This window comes from Triticum urartu, chromosome 4 (assembly GCF_003073215.2).
Source record: "Triticum urartu cultivar G1812 chromosome 4, Tu2.1, whole genome shotgun sequence".
Classification (NCBI taxonomy): Eukaryota; Viridiplantae; Streptophyta; class Magnoliopsida; order Poales; family Poaceae; genus Triticum; species Triticum urartu.
Genome location: NC_053025.1, coordinates 9436958 through 9450734, shown reverse-complemented (window position 1 = coordinate 9450734; position 13777 = coordinate 9436958). Strand labels below are relative to the sequence as shown.

Here is a 13777-nt window from a genome sequence, read left to right as displayed (position 1 = left end):
TCTTTCTCTTCTATTCTTTTTTTTATTCAAAAATTTCCAAAAAACCAAATTTCAAAAAGTATTTGAGTTTTCAAAAACTGTTCACAAATATAAAACAAAAAAAAAATCATTTTTTGTATTTTAAAAGTTGTTTGGTTTTCCAAATAACATCTAGAATTTCAAATAAAATCTTATAACTAAAAAATGTTTTCATTAAAAAAATGCTCAAGATATCTTCGTCATTTCAAAAAAGTTCATGTTTTTTGAACTTGCACAATTTTTTGAAATTTGTTCTTCTTTTTGAATTTTTTCAAAAAATGATTGTGCTTCTAAAAACCTGTAGATGTTTTTATATATTTTTTAAAAAATTGTTCCTGTTTGTAAAAAACGTTAGAATTCCCAATTTCACAAAAAAAAATCTAAAGTTGTTCACACGCTCTAAAAGTACATTAGGTTTTTGAAAAACATTCGGTGCGGTACCAATTTGCTATATTGCCGGTTCGGTTCGCTAGAAATCCTTTTTGTTCCGTCTGGTCTCCCGCTTGATACTGGCGCTCACTCGTGTTGCCAATGGACCAGCCTAGTCGGGCAGATCTTGCGTGAAGGGGCGGTTGTTTATCGCAGAGAGCGGCAGATAGGAGCTCCCCATATCCAGAGTATGTCCACGGCTCTACAATACCGCCAAATAGGTAGGCCCAAGGTTACATCAAGAGGCTGAATTTTCGTTCTCAGAAAAGAAGAGAGCAACTAACTACTAGTTATCCCTTGCGGGGCTCATGCAGTGGTCACTTTTGTGGCCTGGGAGCGCGTCAAGTGGTGCGCCGCGAGCCGCCGCCACGTGTCACGTGTTCGGCGCTCCCTCTGGATTTTGTTTTGTTTATTTTTCTATACGTATTTTCGGGATTTAGATAGTTTTTTTCCTTTTTTTTTGAGTTTTTGCCCGGTTTCCTCAAAGTTTTGCAGATATTTTTTGTGAAGCACAAATGTGCTTCTCGAAAAGGAAAAAAAAATCTCCTTTTTTGAGATTCTCAAAAAGGGAAAAGGTGAAAAATCAAAATGGTTCTTTCGGGCTCTAAGCTACAACCAGTGAGTCATTTTGCTGGAATACAAAAAGCTTCAACCAGTTGTTGACTTTTTTTTGGAGATAGCTAACCACTCATGCCAAGCGGTACAAAAAGCTTCAACCAGAGTTGATGAAAGTTGGGGCTTGCGACTGCCAACAACAAAAATTTGCAATCCACGACAAACAATGCTACAACCACCGTTGCAAAAAGCTTCAACCAGAGTTGACGAAAATTTGAGGCGACCACTGCCAACAGCAAAAGGCTGTAACTGGTGTGAGAGAAAGCTACAACCGGCTACAGAAAAGCTTCAACCAGAGACACACGAAAAGCTACGGGATTACGGCGAAAGTTGCGACTGGCGTTGACGAAAGTTGCGAGCGATTAGAGAAAAAACTTCAACCGATGGGCGAGCCGACAATGGTGCCAGTGGCGGAGCGGCGGACGATGCTCGGTGCTGCTGCGACCAATCGGCGGGAGAAACTGCGACCGGTCAACAACAAAGTTGCAAAGCCCAACCGTTGGTGCTTCGAACGGCGAGCACAAGCGGATGAGGCCGAGCGCGGTTGGCATGGGTGGCCGGCGAGTACGAACGACGGAGGGCGAGCTCAGATGGCCGGTGAGCGCGGGCGGCCAGTGAATGCGGGACTCCTTCATGTGCGCATGCATTGATAAAAGAGAAACGAAAGAAAGCGCATCAGATAGTTTCGCACAGTCCAATCGTAGGGCTCGCGCTCGACCGGCCTGGTCCGGTGGACCGGCACAGTGTGCCGCCCAAAGACTTTCTTGCTTAAAGAACCGTTTATCGACTGAGCCTGAAACATTGCGCTGATATAGACCATCTGTTTTGTGTTTTTCATTTGAACTTATCTTTTTTGTGTTTTTCATTTTTTTGCGGGGTGTGTTCTTCATTTGAAACTATCTGTTTTGTGCTTACTCCTACTACGGCCGTGTTTGTTTTCTTCCTCTCGTTTTTTGTGTGCATGTGAAATAACTACTGACCTCCTTGCGACCATTGATACGAATATTTTGCAAATAATTGATGGATCACAATAGGCTGTTTCATATCTGGTTACTCTAGATCAGACAAAGCATGTGCTGGTGCCGTGCTGCATGTTCAATTGTACGAGTATCTCAACAATCATTGGCTGCTCGTACCACTCCATGCTGCCCGAATGATGCAAAAATGATGATGACTACGCGGAATATATATGATGCATCCGCTACATGTAATGCGGGCAAGCAATGTTGTTTTTGAGGTCGGCAAAGGCCAAAGGGGCCGAACCAAGGCCATTTTTTTGAAATAAACTAAGGCCTCCATTGGTTTGAAGGAATTGTATAGGATAAGATTTGTATAGGAAAAAAAATTAGAGTCTTTTGGTTTGTAGGAATAGAATCCTATTTCTATGAAGAAATCCTTCCTATCCTTCACATTTTATAGGAAAATAAACATTAGCCTAGAGCCCTAGACTCAATGGAAAAAAAAAATCCTATGATATGAATTAAAGGACATCTCTTTTCCTATTTCTATTCATAGAATTTGAGATACATGTGATCTCATTTTTTTAATGTTTTTTCTATTAATATGATTTTCCTACCCTATGAACCAAAGGAGGCCTAAGACCGCCAGTGTGAATCATATAGCCTCGTTTTCTTTTACCTTTGCGGCACTACATTCTTTTTGTACGAGGAAGTATTGGTCCAAGTTGCGGAGAATAAAGGTATTGTCCAAAGTGAGAGTATCTGCATCGCGTTTCGAAGGAGCCACCCTCCTTACTGTATATATGCGGGTGAGGGGAAATATAATGGACACTAAGATCCGTTTGATCCGCAACTCATCTGTAGATTTGAAACTTGGTAATTTTTTTAAAAGGTGTCTAAATGTATTCAAAATTGATCTTATTCGAAAGTGCTTGTTGCATTGAACACGAATATGCACATGAAAGTTAACTTGGACTTTCGGTTCAATGGATACAATAGATTCAAATTTTAAGATGAAAATGTAAAAACATGATTTTTCTTATAAATGCGATTTCTCCTGATTTCATTAACTAAACCATCAAGCACGTATGTTACAAACTAAATCCAATTGTCTAAAAGAAACTAAAAAGGGAAAGCAACTCTTCCACATAGATGCAAAACAAGCTCCGCATATCACACAAAAGCATGACACTCCGGTGTACAAATTGTTATGCCATGCAACAAACATCTAAAACATGTCAACATCAATGAAAGCCAGACATTACATCCGAAGCCTAATCATTAGACTGAGAAGAGCCACCACAACGCAAGATTTTGTGTTTTAACCACCTTCAATTCATTGCGCCAATGGTGCCCACCCCTTCGCTTGATCAAACACCACAACCCCCACCTCCGCAAGTCCTCTGGATGCCCGCTGTAGAGCCACCATCTCATTTTCCTTCTGTAATCCGGCACAATCATCAATATAAGGGCATATGAGATGAATGATGTACGAATATCATTCGGGTATTTGTTTCTTCTGAAAAGAAGCATCATTTCTTGTTTTCCAGATTACCCAAATGACAGTAACCACCCCACTGCCATTATCTTCCTTTTACCAAAAGGATAGCCTTGAATCAAAGTTAAACATTGATCATGGTTTGAGGGAGTCACTGGTAAAATCATAATCGCATTGAATAACACCCCAAATGAATCTAGAAACTGATGATCCAGGAAGCAGGTGATCAATAGATTTATCATGAATGCAAAACAAACACTTCTTCTCATCGAACCAACCATGATGATCCAGGAAGCAGGTGATCCTTGTTTAATATGCCATTCTTCAAAATCAACCATGAGAAAACTCGATTTCTAGGTGGAATCTTAAATTTTCACAAGAAATGACACCCATCTATACTGGTGGATGTGAATACATTTGTTGGTAAATGGATTTGACAGTAAAACACTTTTTGGGATTAGGCATCCAAATGAAAGTATATCTACCATCAAATAGAGAGAAGTCTAATAAAAGAGTTTATGGGAGCGATCATCTGCTCCAAATAAAACTCCACGCATGGTTCTCCTAAATTATATACATTTGCAATCACTCGAGACCACTTCATCTATAGGAACATCACGATAAAAAGTAACGGAATAATGTCTATCAAATTACACAACAAAGATTTGGCCTTCATCCATGGATCCTCCCAAAACCTAGTAGATTTCCCATTATGAACAATTTTCCTATAAACTACATAAAAGATCTTTGGTGTCCATGAGGGCATTCCAAAATTTGGATTGTCCAGGTTTCTTACATGCATGTGACATGGTTTGTTTTTTAAGGTATTTATTCCTGAAAAGATCTTGCCAAATTCCTTCCTCATTCTCAAGTTTCCATATCCACTTACCAAGTAAGGCTATGTTCATAAGCGCAAGGTTAAAAACCCCACCAAGTATTATAGTCACATTATAGTCACATTGTTTAGGGGGACATGTTGTCTCCCAATTGACTAGGTGATAGTTTGGGTACTATAGACATGCGAGTTGGATCCTATAAGTAGGAATATGTACGTCTGGGTACTAAAGGTGGATAAATACTTCATTGCAGGTCCTACCGAAGTCTGCATAATGGGCTCACACCTTGGACCTTGACCCTCACGGGCTTGGTTGGCTATATAGTTGGGCATCACTGCCGCGCTACCCATCTCACTCGCGTCCGTGTCTCTCGCTCTCAGGTTCAGCGTTATCAACAACTCCTTCGACTGCACGCTCATCTGTCGCAACAATACCTCCTTGACATTGTTGCCACTCCCTCTCCGAGGTGCTCCTAGCTACTCCGACACCATGTTTGCCACCCAGTGGACCAAGGCTGCCCCTTGGGCTTGGCACGAGGTGGTTCTTGTCATTGCATCTGTCAATTTACATGTAGGTATGTATCAAATTCTCTATTCTTGTTAGTTATTGGCACCTGTTTAAAAGGTGCACTCAGGAATCATGTGTGTATTATAGTCACATTGTCGTACATAACTAGGCAGTTCCCCTTTCCATTGGACAACAGAAAAACCAAGTTCTTACACATTATATGATACATTGTGATACATGTACATGTACCATCGGTGCCGGAGCCAGAAAATTCAGACAAGGAGGGGGGGGGGTCAAGTATTGTTAAACCTTGTTAGGGAGGGCCAATCCATGGAAAACACCATTTTAGCACAAAAAAATCACTGTTACTACTCATTCCGGGCTTAAATCACTGATGTTAAGGGGGGGGGGGTCAAGTATTGTTAAACCTTGTTAGGGAGGGCCAATCCATGGAAAACACCATTTTAGCAAAAAAAAAACAAATCACTGTTACTACTCATTCCAGGCTTAAATCACTGATGTTAGGGGGAGGGGGGGGGTCAAGTATTGTTAAACCTTGTTAGGGAGGGCCAATCCATGGAAAACACCATTTTAGAAAAAAAAATCACCGTTACTACTCATTCCGGGCTTAAATCACTGATGTTAGGGGAGGGGGCCAAGTATTGTTAAACCTTGTTAGGGAGGGCCAATCCATGGAAAACACCATTTTAGCAAAAAAAACACCGTTACTACTCATTCCGGGCTTAAATCACGGGGGGCGGGGCCCTGGCTGGCACCCCCATGTCTCCGCCACTGTGTACCATGCTACTATTTTGTGATCGAAACTACTCCCTCCGTTCACAAATATAAGATGTTCTAGGTATTTTAAGATGAACCACATACGGACTGAAATGAGTGAATACATAAGCTAAAATGTGTCTATATATATACACACACACATCTGATTTCAAAAAGAGTTAGAACATGTATTTGTGAACGAATATACGAATGGAGTGGAAATGAGCAAACCAACATGTCATCAAAACTGCATAACTTGCCAAAAAGAAAAGGAGAAACTGCAATGGAACAGTTGGTCCATATATACAACCTGTAGTAATAACTGCAGAAAGTGGCGAGCAGCGCAGGAGGGAGGGGTGGGTGGGGTCGGGACGTCGGTTACCTGGAAACGCGGCATATAGACGCGCCCACGACCCGTCCGTCCGTCCCACCCGCTTCCCTTGTCGCCCCCCTCCCTCCCTCCCTCCCCCTCCCACGTTCCCTCGCCCCCCCCCGCTCCACAAACCAACCCAAGAACAGCCACCCGGCGACGCGACGCAATCCGATCGACGCAAGATGAGGGAGATCCTGCACATCCAGGGCGGCCAATGCGGCAACCAGATCGGCGCCAAGTTCTGGGAGGTGATCTGCGGCGAGCACGGCGTCGACCCCACCGGCCAGTACACCGGCACGGCCCCCGAGCAGCTCGAGCGCATGGACGTCTACTTCAACGAGGCCGGCGGCAACCGCTACGTGCCCCGCGCCGTCCTCATGGACCTCGAGCCCGGCACCATGGACTCGCTCCGCTCCGGCCCCATCGGCGCCATCTTCCGCCCCGACAACTTCGTCTACGGCCAGTCCGGCGCCGGCAACAACTGGGCCAAGGGCCACTACACCGAGGGCGCCGAGCTCATCGACTCCGTCCTCGACGTCGTCCGCAAGGAGGCCGAGAACTCCGACTGCCTCCAAGGTATATGATCAAACGCCCCTGCCCAACCGTCTCCCTCCCCCCTCCCCCCCCCCCCCCCCCCCCCCCCGCATTCTCTTTGTTCAGTTTTATCTGCATTTCCCTGGATCTGTTTCTGAAACAGAATTGGCATCGTTAACATTTCGATCGTAACCGTATATTCATATACTAGTAAAATTGCCTGGATCATAATGGGGAATGTGATCCACAATTTACCAGATTATTAGCGTGGAACGGTATCGTTTTTGGTATAATAATCGGAACCGTGGGATCCAAAATGTTTGATACTGTTGCTTGTTCTTCTCCTCTGGTTAATTAAGGACAGAATTATATTCTCATTTATTAGACTCTGCTGTCTTCCAGCAGAGTGCCAGAGTAGTATGTTGCATGGTAATTAAACACTAAACAACTCTGCCAACTTGGCAGCATTTACAAGCAGCCCGGGACGATCCAACATGATTGTGATTCGGTGCTCCCAGTTGGGGTCTATAATTTGCGGATCCAACATATTGTTCAGTTGACGGATCACGTGATTTATCTCTACCATTTGGTGAACCTAATTTTTTGACATGGTTAGATGACCGTACCATTTCTACCCATGATTTAGTTGTTGATTATTTCAGTACTGACACGCCACGGCATTATTTCATCTGTTCAAATAATGAGCTTATCGTCCTATATTGCCTGATTTGACTTCCAATGGCAATTATATGCTTTTGGGATCAAGTTGGCTGGGAAATTAAAGAGTATAACACACACACACACACACACACACACACACACACACATATAGGGTCGCGCTATTCGTCACCCTGGGTGAGGCATAGTTATTCTTCACCCCCTCTATTGTACCATCAATGCATCGTAAATTTACGTTCCGTAAGTTTTGTCTTATTTCCGACGCAAAAAGAGACAGTAAGAAAATATATAATCGCCGTAAAAAATATTTTATGTTATGTAAAATTACAAACATAAAAACATAGTCTAAAATACACATAAACTGCAAATTTTCTTGTCTTATTTTCTTATGTCAAATTTTACGTAGTGAATTAATAGGAATGTAACTATTTGAATTCGAAATGTAATTTAATTATGAAATGATCGTAAGATTACCTCGGGTGAAGAATAACTTATTCTGCAACCTGATTGATGAATAGTAACACTATATATATATATATATATATATATATATATATATATATATATATATATGTGGTGCTTACCTGGCTTCAACTTGAGTGCTGATTTTTTCAGTTCAATGATCAATCAAGCCAGCAACTGCTAGAAAACTGTTGCTAAGTAAGGATGTCAGTCGTGAAGGTTCTGAAAGTATGCTAGATTTGAAATCTTCTTTCATGACCTTAGCTGCAGCATTGCTTATGTTGTCTGCATGCCATTTGTCCCCTTGAGGGCTGGGAAGGACCCAGCATTTGAATTTTGAATCCATTTTGAAGCATGCGTCGCAAATTCACCTAGCCATCGACTATTCGTTTGTAAAAATGTGAACTTAAAAATAGTGCTGACAAGTTCAGGGGGCAAAGAACTTGCATTTTTCGGTCAAGATACGACTACATCAATGCCAATATACATACAATTTGTTCGCATCACATCTCATGTCGCCATCATCTTTTTGCTGGTGAAGGGTGATGCGATCATCACAACACTAATAATGTAGCACTACATGTATATATCATGCGGGTGATTACCGACAATGCTGTATGACCTAATTAACACCACATGAAAGGCGGTATCAAGGAACGGCATACTGTCGGTGTTGGCTGCAGCGAATGGGACACCCAGACAGGCTGTTGCCAGACCCAGTGGACGGATGGTTGTTGGTTAGATCCGTAGATGCGGTTTTGCTTGCTTGATTAGTTTGTTAATTATGTGTACTTGCATTGCTAAAGTTCAGATTTATGTGATATGAGATTTGTGGATTTTAGTACACCTAACCTAATCATAAATTCATAATCATAGCAGCAGAATAAATAAAAATACTGATTTTCAGTAATAATGTACAACTAGGCACATGATGTTGGACCAGGGGAGATGTATTTCATTATTAGTCCCCTGATTGGATAGGAGTAGTTAGTCTGTCTTGTTATCAAGTTTTTTTGACAGGGAAACTGAGACACATGATCGGGTTAGGAAACCCGAACACATTCCCTAGATCATTTCTTCAGTCCAGTGAGTGCGATCTCTCCTGAAATGAATTGCTAACCATCATTGGTCGGTGGGCAGGTTTCCAAGTATGCCATTCTCTTGGCGGAGGCACAGGTTCGGGCATGGGCACGCTGCTCATCTCCAAGATCCGGGAGGAGTACCCTGACCGCATGATGCTCACCTTCTCCGTGTTCCCGTCGCCCAAGGTGTCGGACACGGTGGTTGAGCCCTACAACGCGACGCTGTCGGTGCACCAGCTCGTCGAGAACGCCGACGAGTGCATGGTCCTCGACAACGAGGCCCTCTATGATATCTGCTTCCGCACCCTCAAGCTCACCAACCCTTCCTGTAAGCCCCATGATCCATCCATCCCTTGCGCACGATACGATATGTAGAACTGAGCTTAACTGGTGAATGAATGCATGATGCAGTCGGTGACCTGAACCACCTGATCTCGGCGACGATGAGCGGCGTCACGTGTTGCCTGCGCTTCCCGGGGCAGCTCAACTCGGACCTCCGGAAGCTGGCGGTGAACCTGATCCCCTTCCCCAGGTTGCACTTCTTCATGGTGGGGTTCGCGCCGCTCACGTCCAGGGGCTCGCAGCAGTACCGCGCCCTCACGGTGCCGGAGCTCACACAGCAGATGTGGGACGCCAAGAACATGATGTGTGCGGCCGACCCGCGCCATGGCCGCTACCTCACGGCGTCCGCCATGTTCAGGGGCAAGATGAGCACAAAGGAGGTGGATGAGCAGATGATGAACGTGCAGAACAAGAACTCCTCCTACTTCGTGGAGTGGATCCCCAACAACGTCAAGTCCAGCGTCTGCGACATCCCCCCTGTCGGCCTCGCCATGTCCTCCACCTTCGTCGGCAACTCCACCTCCATCCAGGAGATGTTCCGCAGGGTCAGCGAGCAGTTCACCGCCATGTTCCGCCGCAAGGCCTTCCTCCACTGGTACACCAGCGAGGGCATGGACGAGATGGAGTTCACCGAGGCCGAGAGCAACATGAACGACCTCGTCGCCGAGTACCAGCAGTACCAGGACGCCACCGCCGAGGAGGAGTACGACGACGAGGAGGAGCCCGCCGCCGACCAAGCCTGATCCCTTCCATGCATTCGTCCATTCCTCGCGTACTTGGTTTTGTGCTGCCAATCGAGTTTGAGTAGCCATATATACATATATCTACTCTTCATCATGTCGTTAGTACGTAGTATTATACCGTAATATCTTGTCGTCGTGTTGGCCTGTATTTGTATGTATGCTTGTTTCGTGCTACCTTTATATATTCGTCGTCGTCGAACCTTCAGTTGTCATCTTTACTTCAGGTTACTTGGAATCTGTTTGCTTAATTGAGCACTTGGGATTACTCATGTCTTCTCTTGTAGCATATATTGCTATGTTAGGAATATGTCTACTTAAACCAGCGCAACACCTGGGATCTTGCGCAAGACGTCAAGTTCAGATCGCTTTGAGATAAGCTCTATATATACGATGCAGTTCTCATGCCTCAGGGATTGGGACAAGGTAACGGAGGGTGCTCCATGGACTTCCGTCGCATTCCTGTTATGTTTGCTCTGTACGATGGATTCACTAAGGCGCCGTCGGTTGGACTGAATGTGCTAATTAAATATGGATACAAATCCATGATCTGTCGGACGGGTTTGAACCATTGGTGAAGGCAGGTATTAAGGTGGGTGAGTTTTATGCTCTGGAAATTAGTGGACAAGACATTGCTGGTAATTACAATCGGGTGAGATTAATATTGGATATTTGGAAGCAACTGAAGAAACATGTTTGTACTTATAAAAGGACAGCGGAAGGAGAAGAGAGGTCTGGTTTTCCGAGTTAAATATGAACTGCTTCTAGATTAGTGCATCGTTTGTGGCATGATCAGCCACCTATATATACACAAAACATGGAGATGGAGTGCGTTCCCCCAAGTCGCTGATCTTCAAAGATTTGCGGGCTACCTGGAACTCTGACTCGGTTGGTCGAGGGGGAAACCGTGGCAATGTTGTAGATGTCCGCAGGGGTGCATCTGCTTCTGAGGTTTATGAGGGAAAAGACATGGATTGTTAGAATAAATCCGAGGCGCTCCGTCGATCTACCGAGGACCAAGCAATCACACAAGCATGACACCGAGATTTGTTAACGAGGTTCACCATATGGCCATCCCCGGGGCCTGACTACGGGCGCTCCTCCCCATGATACCGCTACAATACCGCACCTCGGCCGCCCGGGTGCCGGCACACGCCGCCGGCTCCCCCGCGTGCCCGTGCTATTATGTTGGCATATGTTACATCGTGCGTCTACCCCGCTATATATGAGAGGCCTAAGATACAAATGTCCTACTAGGACACGACTCCATATCTTGTCTACACACCGTACGACTCCAAGTCCAACTGTAACCTAACTTATACAATAATATTCGACACAACTCCAACAAACTCCACCTTGGCGAATATTCTTCACCATCTTGGATTCATCCGTGCGTCGAACCTCCATGTACATTGGACTTGAGATACGCCATGAGCACCGCTGCTACTCTCAGACTCCACATGACTCCACCTGCAACTGTAGTCCCTTCTCGTCTTCTTCGCAGTCAACACTCGAGAAAAATTAAGTTCCTCATTACTCTACTTTGTGCTTCCAACTTTCGGAGAATCCGTTCAACGCCATCACACACCGATAACTAATCTGCATGAAAATGAACAACTCACATATTGGACGCCAAGAGTTACCTGAACTCAACATCACCACTATTTCATGACCGTCTGTGTGAAACTTGAAGGAATTTCACCGTCGCCCTGTGTCACCCTGAGTCAAATTCGCGGTTGTCTCACATTTTTGTTGGAAATATGCCCTAGAGGCAATAATAAAATGGTTATTGTTGTATTTCCTTGTTCATGATAATTATCTATTGTTCATGCTATAATTGTATTAACTGGAAACTGCAATATATGTGTGAATACATAGACCACAACATGTCCGTAGTAAGCCTCTAGTTGACTAGCTCGTTGATCAATAGATGGTTATGGTTTCCTGACCATGGACATTGGATGTCATTGATAATGGAATCACATCATTAGGAGAATGATGTGATGGACAAGACCCAATCCTAAGCATAGCACAAGATCGTGTAGTTCGTTTGCTAAGAGCTTTTCTAATGTCAAGTATCATTTTCTTAGACCATGAGATTGTGCAACTCCCGGATACCGTAGGAATGCTTTGGGTGTACCAAATGTCACAACGTAACTGGGTTGCTATACAGGTGTTTGGTTGACACGAATCGAGACTGGGATTTGTCACTCCGTATGACGGAGAGGTATCTCTGGACCCACTCGGTAATGCATCATCATAATGAGCTCAATGTGGCTAATGAGTTAGCCACGGGATCATGCGTTACGGAACGAGTAAAGAGACTTGCCGGTAATGAGATTAAACGAGGTATTGGGATACCGACGATCGAATCTCGGGCAAGTAACATACCGGTGGACAAAGGGAATTGTATACAGGATTGATTGAATCCCCGACACCGTGGTTCGTCTGATGAGATCATCGTGGAACATGTGGGAGCCAACATGGGTATCCAGATCCGACTGTTGGTTATTGGTCGGAGAGATGTCTCGGTCATGTTTGCATGGTTCCCGAACCCGTAGGGTCTACACACTTAAGGTTCGATGACGCTAGAGTTGTTATGGGAAATAGTATGTGGTTACCGAAGGTTGTTCGGAGTCCCGGATGAGATACCGGACGTGACGAGGAACTCCGGAATGGTCCAGAGGTGAAGATCGATATATTGGACGAAGGGTATTGGAGTCCGGAATTGTTCTGGGAGTACCGGGTGACGACCAGCGTGACCGAAAGGTGTTTCGGAGGCCCCGACAAGCGTTGGGGGGCCTTATGGGCCAAGGGGAGGGGGCACACCAGCCCACTAAGGGGTTGTGCGCCCCTCCCAACCCCTCTCACGTAACCTGGAGATGTGGGGGCGCCTTCCCTAGGGCAGCCGCCCCTCCCGGCTTGGGGGGCAAGTTTCCTAGGGGTGGGGGCGCCCAAACCCATCTAGGGTTTTCCCTGTGGCCGCCGCCCCTCCCCTAGGGAACCCTAGGGCGCCTCCTCCACCCCCTTCCCCCTATATATAGTGAGGGAGAGAGAGGGCAGCCGCACCCCTTCCCTGGCGCAGCCCCTCCCTCCTCCAAGTCTTCCTTCTCCTCCGTAGAGCTTGGCGAAGCCCTGCAGGAATACCACAAACTCCACCACCACGCCGTCGTGCTGCCGGAGTTCTCCCTCAACTTCTCCTCTCCCCTTGTTGGATCAAGAAGGAGGAGACGTCACCGGGCTGTACGTGTGTTGAACGCGGAGGCGCCGTCTGTTCGGCGCTAGACCGGATCTTCCGCGATTTGAATCGCCGCGAATACGACTCCATCAACCGTGTTCTTGTAACGCTTCCGCTTAGCGATATTCAAGGGTATGAAGATGCTCTCCCTTCTCTCTCGTTGCTAGAATTTCCTAGATTGATCTTGGTGACACGTAGGAAAATTTTGAATTATTGCTACGTTCCCCAACAGTGGCATCATGAGCTAGATCTATGCGTAGATTCTATGCACGAGTAGAATACAAAGTAGTTGTGGGCGATGATTTGTCAATTTACTTGTCGCTACTAGTCTTATCTTGATTCGGCGACATTGTGGGATGAAGCGGCCCGGACGATCTTACACGTACGCTTACGTGAGACTGGTTCCACCGACTGGCATGCACTAGTTGCATAAGGTGGCTAGCGGGTGTCTGTCTCTCCCACTTTAGTCGGATCGGATTCGATGAAAAGGGCCTTATGAAGGGTAAATAGAAATTGGCATATCACGTTGTGGTTTTGGCGTAGGTAAGAAACGTTCTTGCTAGAAACCTATAGCAGCCACGTAAAAACTTGCAACAACAATTAGAGGACGTCTAACTTGTTCTTGCAGCATATGCCGTGTGATGTGATATGGCCAAAAGGTTGTGATGAATGATATATGTGATGTATGA

General features: G+C 45.3%; 1 protein-coding gene across 1 annotated transcript; it reads left to right on the top strand.

Annotated features, from left to right (window-relative positions):
- The first annotated feature begins 6083 nt into the window (after nt 1-6083).
- On the top strand, nt 6084-10122 carry LOC125550227 (tubulin beta-8 chain). The gene is made up of 3 exons (XM_048713174.1): nt 6084-6588; nt 8827-9096; nt 9180-10122. Exons 1-3 carry the CDS (start codon nt 6195-6197, stop codon nt 9851-9853), a joined length of 1338 nt encoding a protein of 445 aa, XP_048569131.1. The 5' UTR covers nt 6084-6194; the 3' UTR covers nt 9854-10122.
- The last annotated feature ends 3655 nt before the right edge of the window (nt 10123-13777 follow it).